Raw genomic sequence first — 20545 nt, forward strand, 5'->3', positions numbered from 1 at the left:
GGGCGCGGACGGGGCGGCCGCGGAGGCGCCGCGCGGGTGAGCGAGGGGCGCGGGGCAGCGCCGGGGGGCGGCGCGGGGCCGCTCGTGTGTGCGGGTGCGCACCTCTGTGCGCGCATAGACGTGTGCTTCACGTGTGTGTACGTGTATATATGTATGTTTATGTATATTTATGTGTATATGTGTGTATATATGTGTATATGTGCGCGCGTGTGTGTATATGTATATATGTGTGTATATGTGTATATATGTATGTATGTATATATGTATGTATGTTTATGTATATATGTATGTGTGTGTATGTATATATGTGTGTATATGTGTATATATGTATGTTTATATATAGTGTATATATGTATATATAATGTGTGTGTGTGTATGTATGTGTGTGTATATGTGTATATATGTATGTTTATGTATATACGTGTATATATATGTATATATGTATGTATATGTATGTATATATGTGTGTATATGTGTATATATGTATGTTTATGTATATATGTGTATATATGTATATATAATATATGTGTGTGTATGTATATATGTGTGTGTATATGCGTATATATGTATGTTTATGTATATATATGTGTATATATGTATATATACGTATATATATGTATATACGTATATATACATATACATGTATATATATGTATATGTATGTACATATATGTATATGTGTATATATATACATATACATGTATATATATGTATATGTATGTATATATGTATATATATGTATATATGTATATATATGTATATATATGTATATATATGTATATATATAATATATGTGTGTGTATGTATATATGTGTGTGTGTATGTGTATATATATTTATGTATATATGTATATATGTATGTGTATGTATATATGTGTGCGTATATGTGTATGTATGTATTTGTACATATGTGTATATGCATGTACACACACATGTATGTATATGTATGGTGGTAGTGGGATAGGTAGTATATGTAATGTGTATATGTATATGTGTATGTATATGTGCATMTATGTATACACATAGCATATATACACATGTATATGTATATATACACATASATACATATATACATATGTATCCATGTACGGCTATATATCTGTATCTCTGGGTATGCGTGCATGGCTATATATCTATATGCACCTACTTCTGCCATACCTAAACATCTATGTGTTTAAGCTGAATGTGTATGTATGCATAGATGTACGTATTTTTATATACAGACCRTAGTGTGTATGCGTTTATTCATGTCTATCTGTGTATCTGTATCTGATTATAATTGCTGTGAAAGAAAGCTTTCAGAAATTTTTATTTGATGTTAAGTTCTTAAATATGGGAATAAAGAAAGGGTTGGTGGGCTCAAGGGAAACAATTAACAACAGGAGACTGAATTTGTATTTTGGTGTACTGTCCACATCAATGACTTCTGTCTGTGGTCTCCCAGGCCTTATTTTATGATGTAGCTGAGCTTTTTTTTTTTTTTTTTTTTTCTGAGAAACTGAAATGTCATTAAGGCTGGTCTTTGAGCACAGAGGAAACTGGTGGGAAGGAAAGTTCATTAGGCCTCGTGAACTACAGAAGTTCAGTCACCTAAGGTAGTTTCAGTTTTCTAGAGTTTAAATGTTCAGGTATTTCCTTTAATGCTGCCTCCGTGTTCCTATAACACTCATCCCACCCTTACAAAAGTTGACTCATACAGAACTTGTGCATTATGTGTTTGTAATTCCATGACAGGTACTGTGAGTGGGCTGTCAAGGGAAAGAAGAAATGTTCACTGAGAAATTTTAAGTGGTTGTTTTACAGTATTTTATCTCTTCGGAGAATCCTAACCCTTTCTTGAGATACTTAGAGAGAAGATAAGTGGTTGAACTGAAAGGTCATGTGTTGTGCTGTTGACCAGATTATCCCTCTACCATCAGCATATGCCTGTGAGTACTGATTTTGACTTCTGATGCTTGCTTTCTCTTTATTCTTTGATGATCTCTACAACTAGAAAAAAAGCTCTCTTTATTTCTCTAAGCTAATATAAAGGCTTAATAACCCTTCCTGTGCTACATGATAGTGTGTGAAGAAACCTTCATTGCTCTGGATCTTGGAGAGAAAACGTAAGGTGAATTCTGTAAGATGTTGCCAGGGAAGGATTAACCATTGCTACTGCTCATCTGTGATGTTGACCAACAGAAATAAGTTACACAAAACTTTCCAGTTACCGTTAGCAGTTGCTTAACACAGTGTGTGGTAAGACCTGTGTGAACCTGGAATTAATGTAGATAGATTGCTTCTTGCTACTTGTTTCCGCGAACTGTTGTTCATATCTTGCTCCAATCAGATGACATGTTTCTTAACATGCCTGTAATATCACATACAGTAGTCTTCCCAGCATTTCTGCCTCCGGTCACAGTGAACCACTATTAGCAATAGAGAATTTTCCCTGTTGGGGAATTTTCCTGTAAAGGGGGAAGTTTCCTAAAGAAGTAAATGGAGTTACATCAGCATTTAAGTTCTGTCACAAAACAGGTTGCATGCAAGAGCTTTGTTCTCGCTCTTCATCTGACTGAGATTGCAAGACTGACAAGTGTTTTGTGCTGTGGGTATCTTCTGACTTTTATAAAACTGTGTCAGCTAGAGGTGTCAGATACAAATTGTGAGAAGGGAAGAGACACTGTAATAGGTTCTGTAAGAAAAATAGTGATGAGGCAAATGCTTTGGCACCCTGAAAGGTGTCTAGGTTCTCAAGTGGCTTTAGCTGAGCCACCTGAGCGTTGTGACTGCTCAGGGAGAGACAGACGAAGGCTCTGTAATGGCTATTGCAGAAGACTTTTTCATGTGCACCTAGACATTTTGCTTTCCTCTATCTGAAAGTGAAATTAAATACAGTAGCAGAGATTGTCAGAGCAGATGGTCAGTCTTGAGGGGTTTTGTGAGGGGTAGTGTTATGTTTCTTAGTAAGGCTTTGCTTGGCAGTTGGAGAAAGCATGCAAATCAAAGTCCTTTAGTTGCAGTGTACAAGAATCAGAGTCATAAAGATGCTAGCTCTCTGACATGGTTTTCCGAGGAGTTCATCAAGTCTTTCCCTGCAGTTAATGCCTACCTTCTGACTTCTTGCTGAAAAAGTGGATATTAGTCACCTGTGATGTGAGRTGTGTGTTATCTGGCTACAAGCCGGGTATGTATGTATGGGCAGCACAGCGTGCCTGTTSCCATCAGTTTCATGAGTGTGCCCTGCTGGAGCAGGCCTGACCAGAGCACACGTTGGGACTGGTATTCTTCCACCTTGCTTGAGGAGGTTTATTCTGGAGCTCAGATGGTGCTCTGCCAGGTACTGGCATAACGTTGAAAGCGTTCTCATGCCTCCCATCACCAGAAACTTGGGTCTCTTAGCTACCTCGGATTAGGCAGGAGTTTGATGGTGCTTTTAAGAACACCACTTGTGGTTAGGAAATAAATCTGATTCTCTAACCATGTGATTCTGGAATATATTTATCAGTGGAACAGAACCTAAGGATCTTATTTATATTTTCCTATCCCTTTTGACATCCTTTTGTAATTGCAGAACGACCTTTTGTAATTGCTCATGCCTGCCTGACTGTGTATTACAATGCCTTTATTCTTCCATCTCTATTCATATCGCTCTCCACAAATTCTGTGCTGGGATCAGGCAGTGGAAATCTGAGGGAAAAAGTAGCTTGTGTCAGAATCTGTTGAGAAGAGACTTAAGTCCCGCAAGCTACTGTGATCCAAAGGCACATATATGACCTATGAATGAGAACAATTTGGTTATTTATTACTGTCTTTGTGTTGCAAGCCAGGGGAAAAAAAGACAAAACCATTARAAGATTCTCAAACCAGATATATTTTCATCATTTGGAGCATTTGATGTTGCCTAGTTGGTTGTRCAAATACTGGAACCACCAGTAGAAACGGTTTAATGTAATCTTTGCTAATTTCTGTGACTGTTCAGGTATGCAAATAGAGAATTTTATCTAAATAAGATTGTAGATATTTCTGTATTTTAAACAGGCTTGCATTAAAGAGAGTTTAAGTTTTGCTTGAAGGTAATCTGAAAAAAGAAAAAAAAAGGTGAGGTTGTTTGAATCTACTACTGCTATGACTCAGAATATAGACTTGGGAAGCGTGGGTCTGTGAAGTAAGTTTGTGAATGAGCATAAATAAGTGTGATGTGATGCTAATGTGTAGGAGCACAAAAAGCCTATCAGCAAAGGTGGGAGGAAGGAATTTTCTTGAGGGAAAACTGAAATAATTTATATGTTCAGAAAAAAATCAAGCAAACAGGTTTTTCTTGTAGGCTGGCAATTTTTAGGACCATTCTACAAATGTGCTGTTGCAAAAACTGTTCCTTAATTAAAAGATTAGGTATCACTTGGATGTTGTTTACAATATATTTATCTTCAGAAGACCTATAATAGCACTGTGGAAAAAGATGTTATAAAATTTAGTAAATTCATAGTAAGGTAAATAAGGCAAGCTGATGGGGGAGAGGTGAGTTCTATTTCTTCCACTCAATCTGTATATAAAGCTTTTCCTCTCCCTTCCTAGCAGCAATGCTCCCAACTACAATTCTTGACACCTACTTAAGCCAATACTTAAAATTCTTTATTTACTAATCAAGAGAAAGAAATAAAGTATATATGTTGCCATAACCAATAGTTAAGTTTTCAAAGCAAATGAAACTGTATATCCTTCCTAAGCCCAAGTAAGTAACTTTCTATCTGATTTGCAGTGGTCGTAGAGGCAGTTTTGGCRTATCTTTGGCTAGAGGGGAGTTCAGTGCTTTCAGTCCAGTTCTTCATATGGAGTGGCTAAAGTGTATTCTACAGCACAAGTGAAAAATAARCAGGTATTTATATTTGCCCATTATTTTATCATTTTAGGTTCTATCTTCACCATGGAAAAGCCTTTGCTTTTGTATACATTTGTGTTCCACTGGCATTTCCTACATGGTAAGAAGCTGAACTGTTTGTTTAATTTTCCTATCTGTGTATAAGCATGGAAATTTYAACTGCTCGGGTAGTTTTCCGTAAAGTATTAGTGTTTTTGTTTTTCTTTGCTTAATGTTTTAAATAAGGTGGTCTTTAAATTAAGCTGTCTATATGTGTGTTTAATATAGTTGCTTTGATAAGAATCTGGATTGAAATACCAGTTGTTGTTTCAGCAGCTGTCCCACTTAAGACATAGTACAGTTTGCAATACACAGTAGTTTCATTGGATATGTCAAACCTGGGAGTGTGTTTTATATTCTTCAGCATCATGTGTAAAAGTCTGTAGTAGCCAGTGTCCATCTGATCCTCAGAAAAGTCAAGGAGGACCTGGGGAAGTGCAGGTCAGTTAGCCTTGCCTCCATCCCTGGAGTGGTGATGGAGCAGCTCATCCTGGATGTCATCTCCAAGCATGTGAAGAAAAAGAAGGTATTCAGCAATAGTCAGCATAGATTCATCAAGGGCAAGCCATCCTTAAGCAACCTGATAGCCTTCTATGATGGGATGACAGGGTGSGTAGATGAGAGAGAGCAGTGTCTGTTGTCTGCATTGACTTCAGCAAGGCTTTTGACAGCATCTTCTGTAATACAAGCTCAGAAAGTGTGGGTTACTTGAGTGGACAGTGAGGTGGAATGAGAACTGGCTGAATGGCAGAACTCAGAGGGTCGTGAACAGCAGGTCTACGTGAACGTAGACTTCAGAGTCTAGAGAAGGCCTATAGCTAGTGGTGTCCCCAGGGGTCAATACTGAGTCATTCCCCTTCAACTTCTTCATCAGTGAGCAGGACAAAGGCACAGAGTCACTCTCAGCAAGTTTGCTGATGATACAAAACTGGGAGGAGTGACTGATGCACCAGAGAGCTGTGCTGCCATCCAGAGGGACCTGGACAGAGGGATGGGTAGAGGGGAACCTCTTGGAGATCAGCAAAGGCAAGTGCAAGGTCCTGCCCCTGGAAAGGAATAACCCCAGGCACTAGGACYATCCCCAGCTSTTTGGAGAAGGACCTGGGGGTCCATGAGGCAGCCATGCAYCTTTGTGGCCAAGAAGACCAGGAGTATCCTGGGCTGCCTTAGGAAGGCTGTTGCAAGCAGGCTGAAGGAGGTGATCCTCCTGCTCTACTCGCCTTGGTAACTGACATCTGGAATGCTGTGTCCAGTGCTGGGCTCCCCAGTAAAAGGGTGACATGGAGCTACTGGAGAGAGGGCTATGAAGATGATGAAGGGACTGGAGCATCTCTCCTATGCGGAGAAGTTGAGAGAGCTGGGCCTGTTTAGACTGCAGGAGAGAAGGCTGAGGGGGGCTCAGTGTGTACCAGTATCTGAAGGGAGAGTGTAGAGAGAATGGGTCCAGACTCTCATCAGTTGTGGTCAGTGACAGGGAAAGAAGCAGCAGACACAAACTGAAACACAGGGAAGTTCATCTGAGTATGAAGAAAAACTTCTCAGTTGTGAGGGTGACAGAGCCCTGGAACAGGCTGCCCAGGGAGGTTGTGGAGTCTCCTTCTCTGGCAATCTTCAAAACCCGCCTGGACATGATCCTGTGCAATGTGCTTAGGTGACCCTGCTTATGTAGGAGGATTGAACTAGATGATCTCCGGAGATCCTTCCAAATCTCAACCCTTCTGTGATGCTGTGACATTCAAATAAACAGCTTTCTCGTAAGAGGCATTACCAACGGGTAGGCAGGGTTCTGAAAGCCACAGCTGAGGGCATGCACATGCATACATCTATTATTTTTAAAAGGATCGTATTGTGTAAATGTACAAACCATATGTATATTTATATATAGATATAAACAGCCCAATTTGTCCTGAACTTGTCTGTGTGCATGCAAAAATTTTAACTGAAATTACAAGTTTGAAAATTTTAATGAGCAGGATAGTATTTGGGGATTTTCAAATGTCCTATGCATGCAATAAAACATAACTTTGAAAATTAGGCTTATAGTTGAGAAATTAAAAACATTCTTCTGAATTTTGTTTTTCAGCTTTATTCACTGTTGAAGCTCCACAGTCAACCTACACGGCGGAATATGGGAACAATGTGACCATGGAATGCACATTTCCAGTGAATGGGCAATTAAAGTTTAGAGATTTAAGTGTCAGTTGGGAAAAAAAAGATGATTCTAGAAAAGATGTTTATGTACTTCTCAAAGGGGAGGAAGACTTCAACAGTCAGCACCATGACTTTAAGGGAAGAATAAAATTGTTGAAAGAGAAACTGAACTTTGGGCAGTCTGTCCTTCAGATCACTGATGTTAAGCTCACGGATGCAGGGTCTTATCGCTGTCTTATTGGCTATGGGGGAGCTGACTACAAGATGATCAGTTTGAAAGTTAAGGGTGAGTTTTACTGCAGGGGGTTTCTATATTTTGCTTTGCAGGCCTATAAGGGAGGGTATTGCAAAAAAATATTTGGACAGAGCAGGCTGGGCCAGAGAACTAATGCAGTTTTCAAAATAATGTCAGTATAATAAACCCTAGATAAATCCTGTACAGCCCTGATTACTATCAAGAGTAATGAAACATATCTTATCTGTTAAGAAAATTTTTTACAAAATACATATAGAACTAAGACCCAGAGGCTGGGCATGAGGAGGCTATGTCTTATTAGTGCACGCTGCCATTCTAGCTTCCTTCATGTAATTGTTTTCTTCTYTTTGCTTAGCTCCATATAGAACCATAAACCAAGGAGTGGTGAGTACAGGAGACAAAGAATGGAAGTTAACATGCCAGTCAGAAGGATATCCGAAAGCTGAAGTAATATGGCAAAATGGAGGATATCAGGATTTCACTGATAAGGCAAACACAAGTTATGAAACTGGAAATGATCAGCTCTATCGTGTGACAAGTACACTAACAATCAAAAGCRGGATGGATGAGAATTTTTTCTGTACCTTCTGGAACAGAGAGCTTCAAGAAAATACATCTGCCATTTTATACGTAACAGGTAACAGTCCTGAATTTCATTTATAGCTGTCCTTTTCAAATTCATATATCATTTCAGATAAATCACTCATGATTTTCTTCTATTTTCTATCTAATTTCAAAAAGAAATACTTTGTAGCATTAAGAGCTGTTAGCAGTGTACACTTTCTCAATATTAATATGTTCACCGTGCATGGGAGAGGAAGGAACTAGTTGCTCAAGATAACCATTTTTCATGGTATATAGTTAAGCAAAAATTGAGTGTGCAACTGTCATTTAAAGGAAGTCCAATTATTTGAAAAACATAGAGCTTGGATCCTCAAAACAAATCCCTTCTTTATAAATTAAACACATTTTCCAAACATGTTGTGTTTCAGAGATGGGAACTGTCCTAAGAAATTCGAACAACATGTTTTTCTTTTCCTTGCTACCAGAGCCTTTGCTGCCAGAATCTTGAATTTAACAAATTGTGCACAGATTTTATTTCTGCAAACATCTGGTTTACCAGAAGGCAGCTGAATGCAGGAGAACAGCACAGTTTCCTGGAGGACATTTTAATCAGTCATCATCACTTGCYTACTTTTGTTTTTTCTCCTCCCTTGTGCCTGTGTTTGCTGGCACAGGCTTTGAACCAGACTGGAAACCTGGTCCAGCTGAAAAAGAGCCTCTTCCTGTTACTCATTCAGGTTATTTCACCAGTCTGGTGCACAGTATCTGTCCTGGCACAATTTTCATGGCTAGACCTCCTTTTAAAGAGTGGTAAGAATGAGACTACGGTTTAGGGAGGAAATACCTCAACATTTGAGGAGGCTGCCTAACTTTTGCATTCAGAGCTCTACCATCATAAAGGGGCTCTAGTCTCGTTCTGTAATCCCAATGGAATGGAGCTCACCATTTTGTTCCTTGATGGCTAGCAGGAAGGGGACTGTCACCCAGAATCCTGGAAGCAAAGATATATGTGTTTTATCTTTTATGTGTGTCTTATCTTTTTGACTTTTGCAGTGTAGAATGCTGCTATAATGTTTAAAATTCTAATAGCAGACAAAATAGCATGGGGGGAAAAAAAGGAAGAAAAATCAAAATGGAGAGGCTTGACTATAACCTGCAGTATCTTACCTCTTCTTTTTTTTTTTTTTTTTTTCTAAAAGATGCAGCTGAGGATATTCTGTGGACTAGGAACAGACGCTTTGTTGGTGCAGTTCTGATTGTGGTAGCTGTCTTCGGATCAGGCTTTCTGTTTATGCTCTGCGTAAGAAAAGGTATTCAAGCTATTTCTTKTAGCATATCTCAGTTATTATCCCATCTGTTGTGTTAATTCAACCTCCCAGGGGTGAGATAAGACAATAAAGACAATAAGACAATAATTGATTTAGTTTCTTCATCCTGAAACCACCATTTTCTTTTACCACATTTTTTTCTTTGTTTGAATTTATTGCATACTGGCTATTAAGTTAGCAGAGTGGAACAGCTTGTCAGCTCCTCACAGGCCACTTACCTTTGCACCTTTTAGCTGCAGCCTATATTTGGCTACAGGTARTTAGGTGGAACAGTAAGATTGCTTGTTTTTCTTTTATTTTTCCGTCTAAAGGTCAAAGCACAATTTACGTATGTAACATAACTGTAAGCTTCCAATTTTGAGCCCTTCTTTGTGATTTGATGCTGAATGCTGGGACTGGATATAGCTGTTTTATTTTATTTTATTTTATTTTATTTTATTTTATTTTATTTTATTTTATTTTATTTTATTTTTGTATGAGATATGAGGAACTCTAGAAAAATTGTGAGGGCATCTATTTTTTAAGAAGTTCTCTCTGTTATGATCTCTACGTATATCTTAGTTGTGGTTAAAAATATAATAAAAATAGTACACTGCATATGAAGTAGGTCTAAGCTTTTTAATCTGATTTTTTTTATATGAGATTCCTGTTTTGCCTTGGTAACCCTTGTTTATTTCATTTCCTTCTTATATCTTGAGCTTTTTCAGTTCTCTTGACTGCCTGGAATTGAATACTTTTGGCATCACACCAAGCTGAAGAGCTGAAGTGTTGGTCATAATTTATTTTCATTCACTAACTGACCAAAAAAAAAAAAAAAAAAAAAAGGGAGATAAAATATATTAAGGTGTCCTAAGGTGTCCTAAGATGAAAGTAATATCTTTTTGCCCCCAATTAAAGAAAAATGTTTGAAACATGTTGTTTAAATTTATGGTTTCATTTTCTTTTTTCCCTTAAGACAGATTTTTATATTTAGAGTGCTTTTTACTATTTGTTTTAAGAGATGCAATAAAGTCAAACATCTCTGAACATCTGTAAGTTTTATTTGGAAAATACAAAAAAAAAAGRAAGTTTTTATTGAGCATTTGGAGCTTCGTTAAAATAATTTATGTGCTTATAACCATTCAATTCTTTTGGCAAGCTATATACAAGGAAAACACTCAAGATGCTCAAAGTTGACAGTATTAGTATTACAACATCATACACTAGTCTGCAAAATACTACCAGAAATACCCCAAAAAGATGAACAAGATAATGGACTAGCAATTTATGTGGAAATTCTCAGAATTCTCAGTGWTCACACCCCGTAAATGGGTAGCTGGCATGAAATTCAGCTGGAACCAAAACAAAGGCTATGTAGTAATATCAACTGTGTTGTAACATTAACAGAGTTGTACTAGCTCAAGCTATATGATAAAACCTCTCTGCCAGCTCTCTTCTCCCTTTTAAAAACTAGAAACAGCACTATATTGTGGCTAGAATTCACACAAAAGCACTTCTCAGCAGAGTCCACTCTGAAATTTTATGTTCATGAAATACAAAGTAGAACTAAATGCAGATATCTATCTTTTGGTCACATACTAYTCTCTTGCATATGTGCTCTGAGACAGAATCTGGGAAAAGTATTTGTAATCCTAACAGGATTGCAGATGATGCTTATAGGCTACAGAAGACCTGCACCTCCCCCTGCATATCTGAGCACGTATTTGTCTTAAGAATGTGATGGGAATAGGACCATGATGAAGTAAATAGGAGCATGATGAAATAGGGAGCAGAAGATGAAAGTAAAAGAATGGCCAGCAGAAATCCTTGACTTCTCATAAGATTCCCATCTGGGGATTTCAGATGAAGGTCAGGAGTTTCCTAAGTTGCTTGAGAATTACTTGTAATGTACATTTCAAAATAAATCCTATGGATATTCAGAAATCTGCCTGACTATTGCATCTCTTAGGAAGAGGAGTAAAAAGCATCCAGGAGCTGATGCAGTCTTGAAACAAGCAAGAGAAGGACTGAGGGTTTTCCTGAGTTTTAATGAGTCTGTGATGGGACTTGTTCCCTGCAAACTGCCCCTCATCACTGCAGCTCAAGCGGGGTGCAGACCCTGTGCTGCAGGTCACGTTGGCAGTGCCTCTGCTGTGATTAATATTGGAGGTCTGTGTCATGTCACCAAGGACAAAGGATACCAAGCCCGGAGGACTGCAAGGAGAAGTTGCAGCTTCACTAATCGCTCTGTTTCTTCCTGTTGAGATACTGGTGCTACTTAACAAAGCTCAGTGAGTGGTGCCAGTACCACCGTGAGGGCGAGAAATGGAAGAGGGAGTTAAAATTTACTGAGAGAGAAAAGAAATTAAAATTCTCTTGTGGTGGCTTATGGGATTTTTTTTTTTAATTTGCTGTTCAGTTTTATTCAGAGACCACTTTAAATTAGACTGTTCTGTCAAAAAAATAGTTATTACTGACAGTTTTTTTTTTTTTTTTACTGTTGTTAGTCAAAAGAGACAAATTATTAGTTATTAATCCTTTCCCTTGCCTGCGTTTCAGTCCCACAATTGCTGGAAGGCCTGGAACAGCAGATTTATCAAAGAATATTTATTTARCAAAGATTTTTCAGTACATGGAAGTTAAAGCTATGCTGACTGTTATCTGTATGTGGTTTATTTAAAGAGCTGTTGAAAAATGGGCATAAACATGATCGCAGAGATGTTTCTTCTGAAGAGGAAGACCTAAAATGTAAGTAAAAACTGTAGTAGGTAGTAGCAAATTTCATACAGCACATATCTTCTGCAGTCTCTACATCTAGAAAAACAGGAGAGCCTTGATTCAGGGCTAGCTTGTTCAGTCTTCTGCTTTAACAGACAGAGCCTTAAGGAGAAATACAACCTCCCATTAACTATCTTATAAATTTACCATCACCACTGTTTGTGTAGCTGTTCTGGGAGTTATATCAAATAATTAAACTGGGTTTAAATAGAACAAAAAAGGTGCAAAAAATATGATGTGGGGATATATAATGCTAAATCCGTCTTGTATCTATCCTACACTTCTGTTATAAAAATAAATGGTTATCAGAACAGCAAGAGTGGTGTATGACAGTGGGAAGGGGATGAGGAAAGAGATTTTAGAGCATCGTGGCCACTCCAGTAAGTCTCAAGCCATGAGATTCTGCCTCAGGAAAATAAATGACCAAATTACTGAAAATCCTAAAATAGACTGTGATGTGGAACCAAAGAGAGAAGTAATTGATTTTTTACGTTCACTTTTTTTCCTATGACTTCCAAAGTACTTACATCACATTTCAAGTCCCTCCCTGCTACATTTTAATAAACAGATATGTCTGCCAGCCCCACAAAAATGTTTTCAAGATGGCCTGAGGATATAGCATTAAAGAAACTGACAGAATGGACGCTGAAGAAAGGGTTGAACTTTGAAAAGAAGGGAGATCCTAAGCCCCAGCAATTTCACTCTCTATGTGTTAGGAGGGCACTTTGCGTTATTGTGCTTGAGCTGCCACTTTCTTTCCTCCCATGATTATCTTCTGTTTCTGTTTTATCTAATGTTTTATTAATTTCATTTTTATATCATTAATTTTAAAAATAAAGGAAACTTTGTGTGGCCCTACAAAAAGAGTTTCAAGCTGTGAAATGTTTTGTTACTTCATAATTAATCCTTTGTAATTTGATAATTTGCTCATGTACTTCTTTTACAGATGGGCCAATTGAGAAGACTTACTGTAAGAAGGAGAAGCTTTTTTCATCAGTGAATATTTGACAGCTTCAATGTTCTATTTTCTGTTTATTGAAAGGGGATTTTAATATTTCGTTTTTATTTTGAGATTGCAATTTGTTTCCATATATTCCATATTTGTAAGTCAGGAAAAATTGCAATGGAGCAAATAGAATTATGATGGTATAAAAAAGCCTTTAGATTCAGACCTCTGTCTGCATGTTTGAATAGGTATGAAGATACTTATTCTCCAATCTCCACATTTCTGCTTTGTCAATATTATGCACTTTCAAGACCACATTTTATTTAAAGGCCTCTTTAAAGAAAAGCACTTTAGGTCTATGACCCCAATGAATTTTGTAGCTCTTTCTAGAATATTCCATCTTCTAGGATGTTTTTCCACCTGGATGTCTCAATTCTCTGCAGAACATTTGCTTGTCAACTTGTAAAGAAAATGTTTAATACTTTGATCCACATAAAATATTAGGGTGCGACACTGCAGAACGCCATAGGAGTAGGAGGTTATCTTCCTTATTGTAGGTTTTAAAAATATTGTTACCCACAGCTATGCTGAAACATTAGGAAACTCACTGGATACTGAAGTCTGGAAATAATTATGTAATACTGAGCTGCTTACACCTCCTGTTTTGAAGAAGTTCTTTTGGGGATATAATTTCTTTGTGTGATATAGCTGGCACTACTTGGTCACTTTTCTGATTACCATTTGGAGACAATGCAACTCTTTGGACTTTCAGGAAGAGCAGATCTTGATTTAGGCTGGCTTTATATTCACTTTTTTTTTAATTCATCTTGGAAACAGGAGGGGAACATTCGTATTTCAAGGACATGAAATACATGCTCATGTTACTGCTTGAGAAATGCTCAGGGAATATGCTCCTGTTTCCAGTTCTTCAGCCACTGATTTGTAACATTTGCTAGGTGCATAGCTTTGTGCATCAAAATATGCAGATTAAAATTATTTATTACAATGCTATTCACGGTTTTTTTTTTAATAAAATATGCTTTGTCTTTCTTGCATATTTTTTCTTTTTTTTTTCCCTGCGTTCCAATTCAGGTTTTATTTACTAGTTTAAAATAGATGAATCTGTCATGGGATCCTAAAGATATGAATGCACGCTTCAGCTGAGGTCTTCACTGATCAGTATCTGATCTAGCCGATATGAAATTGTGGTTAACAATGTTTCAGTAATGTTTCTGCAGGCTGCAGTAGGATAGAGAAATGCTTTTCTGAACTATATTTAGTCAGTAGTCCTGTATCAAGTAAAAAAAGTTACTATAAAATGGTTTCTCTAATTCATTGCAGTGCTTGCACATTTTAATACTGCACGTTATTGTTTGATTCTTCATAGATACTTTGTGAAGCTAACATGCGCTTTTTGAGGCATTGATCCTGATGCCATTGAAGACAATAGATAATTCTTAATTATTCCCATATCGTTAGAATCGCCTCAGAAATCTTAGGACCATTTGTGGGAAAAGCACTGACTCTCTTCTATGCACAAACATAGTTTTGCATTACCTTGTATATAGTGCCTCTTCAAGACAGCTTCTTTGTTTTGTATTTTCTCTTTGAGAACTGCAACAGCTATTTGCATATTAAAGTGAAAAGGCTATTTTTCCCTCTTAAATATTTGTAAGTGTTATTAGTGCTTACCTGGTATCATGAAACCAAAATCAGTCTTACAGAATCTTTATAAAGCTGCACAAACAAGCAGAAACCAGCGTTAGGATCGTGATGATTTATACAGACATGATAGGGCCAAATGTTAATGTTTAAATTATGCTATTTTGTAGAAACATGCTCAGCATTATGCATTTAGAAGTCATTAAAGCATAAAATTGCTTAGAATTTGCTTAGCTGCAGTAATAACTATTTCTTGTTTTCATGGGAAAAATACCTATTTCCTTGCCTAATTTACACAAGCACGATGGAACATTTCTTTAATTTTACATGCTACAGCTTTATACTAGGAGCTGAACTCTTAACAGTTATGACTTTCAGATGCCTCCTTTGGTTTTGTTCATTTTGACAGAAATCTATTTCTTTCCCTCCAAACAGAGTCAATGCTTGTTACATCATTCTTAATGGCACTGCACATAAGATGAATAAAATTMTGAAATAAGAAGTTTAAAATATATTTTAAATTCTGTAACTTTGCCTCCCAAAATGCTAATGTTCAAGCTCCTGAGTAGTTGATAGGAAACTCAAAATTTTGATACACACAAGAGCTGTGATCCTTAACAARTGATGTGAAAAAACCTATCCTTTCTAAACAAACCCCACTTTGTTTTCCTTTAACATCCAAAATGACACTTTAAAAATTTAATTTTAGCCCTCTTGAAAGTTAGATTTTCAGTAGAAGCTAATTCTCTGGGTTTCTTTTTTATCAATACAGAAAAACAGACCCACATGGTCCTCCAGTGGCATGAGTGATTTTGGCATAACTAATTTCAGTCTTGACACAGGGAGAGCAGCCAACTAACCAATAGTAAGTTTCTTTTGGACAAGTGTGAATTAGGTGACAGCACCTTCTGATACTAATGTAAAATTACATATTCCTAGTAGTGTTACCTTCCTTCAGTTAACAATTTCTGTGCGGTACTTCAGTGTTTGGTTGTCTGGAAGATAAAATCTAGTAGGATGTTAGAGCAGATCGTTTTCCAGTAAGCTGCATTTTCCTTATAATGGCCAAGTACTTTCAGATGCCCCAGGTTGCTCAGATTTCATGTGCATGCTCAGAACTGAGTGCTTTGAGTTCAAAGCTTATTCATTTGCAAAATGTAATTATGAATCAGTTTGGTCATCTGTTACAGAATATGACATTTCATTTTGTTCCTTGTTCTTTTCATTTGGTTCCTTGTACTAATTCTACTAGTTTAATAACATTAAAGAATAGCAAATATTAGTAACAGTAGAATCACTTTAGAGCAACATGAAGAATCTGTGCCCTATTCTCTTCTTTTGACCAAAAGATAGGTTTAATATCCTGACTTGACATCATGCACATCATGCAGCATTGATTTAAGCTGCAAAATGACAAACTGTTATCAGTGGGACTTACTTTTGTGGCATCTTGTCCCCAATTCTCTGTCTTCCACTCCATGTATCCAYGGACAGGCAATCCAGGTGGTTGTTCCTCCCAAGTCCTTCACAAATACCGCTCTGCTCAGAAGGTGCCCCAGGCGACTCACAGCTCAGGGCAGTTGCACCAAGCTCTCTGCCCTCCGCTGGAACAGAAACACATGAAGGAAACCTGTAATAGCCAGAGCTGGCTCAGAGTGAGCAGAAGATGGTGGAGGAGAGCAGGAAGTAACCTTGGGATGCCTTTTCTGTCAGCCTGGGAGAAAGCAAGGAAGATTCAAGGCACAAAAGAATGGATGARAGAATAAGGCATCTGAAGTTGCAAAAATTGGAGAAGAAATGGAATTCCAGTGAGGAATCTACTGTGATAAACTGGAAGGGGAGTTTAGTGTAATCATGATGCAGAGCTAGTCAAGAGATCTATCTTCCTTCCAACTCTGCCATAAAGATGCACCAGGAGATATCATTGGCACCTGAAGACCTGCTCTGCAGCAACCTTTGCTGCCTGTCTTCTGAACAGGACACCTGTCTTCCCTAGGCATGTGATGGAGGCAGAGCCACTAACAGTGGGACCGTAGTAGCGCAGTCRTTCTCCGCACAGGCACCACGGCTCCAGCAGAGACATTCAGCTTGCCACAATACATCTGGCAGTTCCTACCCCATAACGCCTATCGGCTTTGCACATTGTTCCTGTCTTTTCTGCCCTCTTATTCACTTTGCTGTGAACAAATCATATTAAAAAACTTATTCATTCCAAAGGATGTTTGCGTAAAAAATCCTTCCTACATAGGATATTGGTCTTTGCCTGGAAGGACAAAAACAAGCCAAGTGTTCAAGTGCTGGTGGCAGATGGAGGTAAGAGAAAAGTAAAGAKTAAAAGTATCAGATGGGAAGAAGACTAATTAAATTAATTAATTAGATTAATTAGATTAATTTCCCCCACTTCAACACATTAATAAAAAAAGTATAGATCTCATTCCCTTTGCTTTCTGGTATTACTTAATGCTGTTTATAAGTCACAAATCAAACATAATGCTGGCCATGATGGACTATATCTTGTAGGTGGCCTACCATCTAGTCCGTTGAATTCTGCCAGCTGCCAAATTGGACACTGAGGTTTTTCTGGGGAAAGGTCAGGTTACACATGGACAACTCTCTGGGCCAGGACTGAGAGCCCAAGAAAAGCTCACTGAGGGGGAAAAAAGAAAGGCAAATATTAGCATAACAGTGATGCAATCAAGATGAATTACTTGTACCAGGTAGGAGAACAGCTAATTTCATGGTCTGGATCACAATGACARTGTGGGCAGGCAGATATTGTACGTATCCTCTAACCAACAATAAATCATGGGGAGAAAGCCATAGTGATTGCTTCCCTTGTCAGGGATCAGACTTGCAGGTGATGCAGAACTGTCTGGAGATAAAAGTGCATATTTATGCCATGTAAAGCACCAAGACATCTGAGARATCCTTGGAGAAGGGGCCCCAGTGTCACCTCTGCACCCTCCTCTGTGTCCATCATTCATAGGCAGCATGGACTTGCAGAGTCGCCAGAAGATTACTGAGGTGGTTGCTGTCTTCTCAAGGCTAAGGTGACCTACAGCACAGCCRTGGGCTCCTGGACCCCCAAACAGCCACCTAGTCGTGCACAAGATTCTCAYTTGTCTCAACCAAAAAGATTCACTTAGCATTTGTCTTGATGATCTGGCAGTCCTCACCTAGTCTAAATCCCCCACTCAAAGTAGGACCAACTTGGACCAAAGTGCTCATAATTTGTCTTGCCAAGTTTTGAATGTGTTTTTATATGGATATAAACTAAACAGGAAAGTAAATGTATTATGCAAATATTAAACAATCCTTTAAGGTTTTATAAGGTTAATATGAAGAGAATTAAAAATAAAAAAGAAAAATAAAAGAAGTAACTTCACAGTTTCCTGAATGCAGAATGGTCCTAGTAARTGTGAGGTGTTCAGACTCCCTCCAAGACTACAAATTTCTCCAAATGGATGTAAATCCAGAAAAAAATGTACAGGTCTAATGAAAAGCAGAATTTGAGCATAAGAAAATCTGCTGGATGCTTTGAATTAATTTGTTTGTATGCATGTTCTCAGCAAGACTATTCATTGATTTCAGTGCTTTCAGAATGAAGAATGAAAATGAAACTGGAACAGCTCATAATTCCTAAGAAACCTGGTGATTTCCTCTGAAAATAGTCTCTTGCTGTACAATCAGCCTGAGGGCTGCATTATTGCTGCATGTTTTAAACTGACTGTGAGGGCTGGACTGCTGCTGATGCTGTCATGCAAACAGAGCTACTTTGTCTGTAAAACCTCGGATATCTAGGCTGTCAGAATAACCTGAGTCTTCCAATGGCTGCATAAAGATCTGATGTGAGTAGAATGCTGCTAGAATTCAAAACTATGTTTACTGTATTTCTTGTCTGGTGGATCACTGATTTTGTTTCTATATTCATAGGAATTGTTTAAATGAAGTTTGTTTTCAAATGATTATGAGGAAGTTGAGTCTGGATATCAGTGTGGGATAGAGTAAGCTCTGGGTCCAAATAACTTCAAAGCCTGGAGAATAAAGAATTTTTTTAAGTATACTTTGGAGTCTTCCAACTCCACTTTTTTTCTGGTGAAGGCAGAATGGTGGTGCYGAGGCGCTCTAAAGCTAATGAAATAGAACATTGTTGTTTCAAATATTTTATTCTGAATTTCAGGAAATAGCTATAAAGAGAAAAAATCCCACTCTATATTTTTTTAATATCTACATATTTCTGCATATTTTCTCTTGTATGTTATTAACTCCTTGCCGCTGCAAGTTTACTTTGATTTTACAGTATTTCTAGGCAATTTCACCTTTTGCTATTCCAGGATAAGCCCTACCTGACTAGGAAGAAAATTATTTTTTGTGCTTCCTTTCAGTAGAAGTTTGGGATACAAAAAGAGAATTGAAGCATGTCACTCAAAACTGATAGCCTAATGCTAATAATTTTTCAGTCAGGTATTTGCCTTGTGTGGCAAAAAAAGTTTTATCTGAAGTTGTATTATTTTGTATAATATATAGTTAAATTATTTATATAAAAATATATAAAATATATAAAATATATAAAATATATAAAACATACATTATATATATATTAAATATATAATATATATAGTTGTATAATTTATATATTATATGTATACATATATTTATATTGCTGCAGTTGAAGCCAAACAAAAAATGACAATGAAATGTAACAGGTGACAGATAAACAATAGAGGGTATGTTAGAATTAATCACTAAGGAAAACAGGGAAGTGAGAAATGGTGTCTTCTCACCTGAAAGCTGAAATGTGAGAAAGGCAGATTAAAATAATGCAAATAATGTGTCACAAGTGATGTGAGCAGCAGATGTTAAGCAGTGGAGCCCGCAAGGGATTGAGGGAGCAGTAAGGTGGACCCCCATTGCCTGTGTATTGGTGTGAGGAGCAGGTTGGAGGGAGTGAGGATGAGGTGGATTAAAGCAAATGATGGCAGAAAGTGCCAGGATGGAAAGGGACAGACCTGTGAAACAGACTGCTGAGCAAATATTAGCTTTCACTGTGTGTAGCACTATATTTTCAATGAAACACCTGAGAAGGAAACAGAGCACCTTCTTTCCACTGCCAAGATATGGTACAGATGTAGTTTTTATCAGGAAATCAGTACTTATSGTTTTACTTTACTTTACTTATGAGTATTACTACTATTATTATTACTTCGTCTAGTGGGTTGTACTATTTTTTGTACCTTTTTTTTTTTTTTCCACTGGATCCTTCACTGAGCAGGGAATCAGTTTAGTCATTTCACAAGGTTTATAAGGTTGTGAAAGTTGGAAGGAAGCCTTGAGGACCTGTGGGTGCACAAGAGGGAAAGGATTTCAATAATAAATGAAGGTAAAGCACACAGTGACTAAGATTCCATAATCTTAGGCAGTGCATATATGCAAGTAAGCAAGTAGTCTTTTTTTCCAGTTGAATGAATGTGCAGCTTTGTTTCTCATAGCAACCTCAGAGCAAACCAGATTTGACATGTGATGCAGCACAAACACATTTACCTGGTGTTCCTCTGATGCTTCCTTCTCAGCCCATCTGGTCTAAAGAACAATGCCATGTTACCACAGCTTGATTACTTCTGCTTTTTAGATTATTTTTTCTTGGATATTTCTATAGGACATTATACAGTGCTTTGTGCAGGCATATCCTTGAAACACAAAAGTGCAGAAGATGTGAGAGGGCATAGGAAAAGAGTGAGCTGGAAGTCTCCAAGGTTACAGAGTATTCCAGTGGCAGATCCAAAATTCTGAACATAAGAATGAACAACCCAATAGCAAGACGGCTGTTTCAAACTCAGAGCAAGACTCTCAGAGCAGAGATGAGCATTTTTCACCAGTCTCTCAGATTGGCTACTACATCCTGCTCGCTGAACTGCAGTTCACTGTGTGTGTGCAGGTAGACACAGGCGATGTGTCCTGCCTCCTGCTACCTGCTGATGCTGT

At 37.7% G+C, this 20545-nt stretch overlaps 1 protein-coding gene across 1 annotated transcript; it reads left to right on the forward strand.

Moving 5' to 3' along the window:
• The first annotated feature begins 1770 nt into the window (after nucleotides 1-1770).
• Nucleotides 1771-13770, forward strand: LOC112947580 (programmed cell death 1 ligand 1-like). Its single transcript, XM_026039699.1, has 7 exons — nucleotides 1771-1927; nucleotides 4892-4960; nucleotides 6983-7336; nucleotides 7662-7943; nucleotides 9070-9180; nucleotides 11860-11925; nucleotides 12902-13770. Exons 1-7 carry the CDS (start codon nucleotides 1879-1881, stop codon nucleotides 12961-12963), a joined length of 993 nt encoding a protein of 330 aa, XP_025895484.1. The 5' UTR covers nucleotides 1771-1878; the 3' UTR covers nucleotides 12964-13770.
• The last annotated feature ends 6775 nt before the right edge of the window (nucleotides 13771-20545 follow it).

Source organism: Nothoprocta perdicaria, unplaced genomic scaffold, assembly GCF_003342845.1.
Source record: "Nothoprocta perdicaria isolate Ctin4 unplaced genomic scaffold, notPer1 scaffold_238, whole genome shotgun sequence".
NCBI classification, from domain to species: domain Eukaryota; kingdom Metazoa; phylum Chordata; class Aves; order Tinamiformes; family Tinamidae; genus Nothoprocta; species Nothoprocta perdicaria.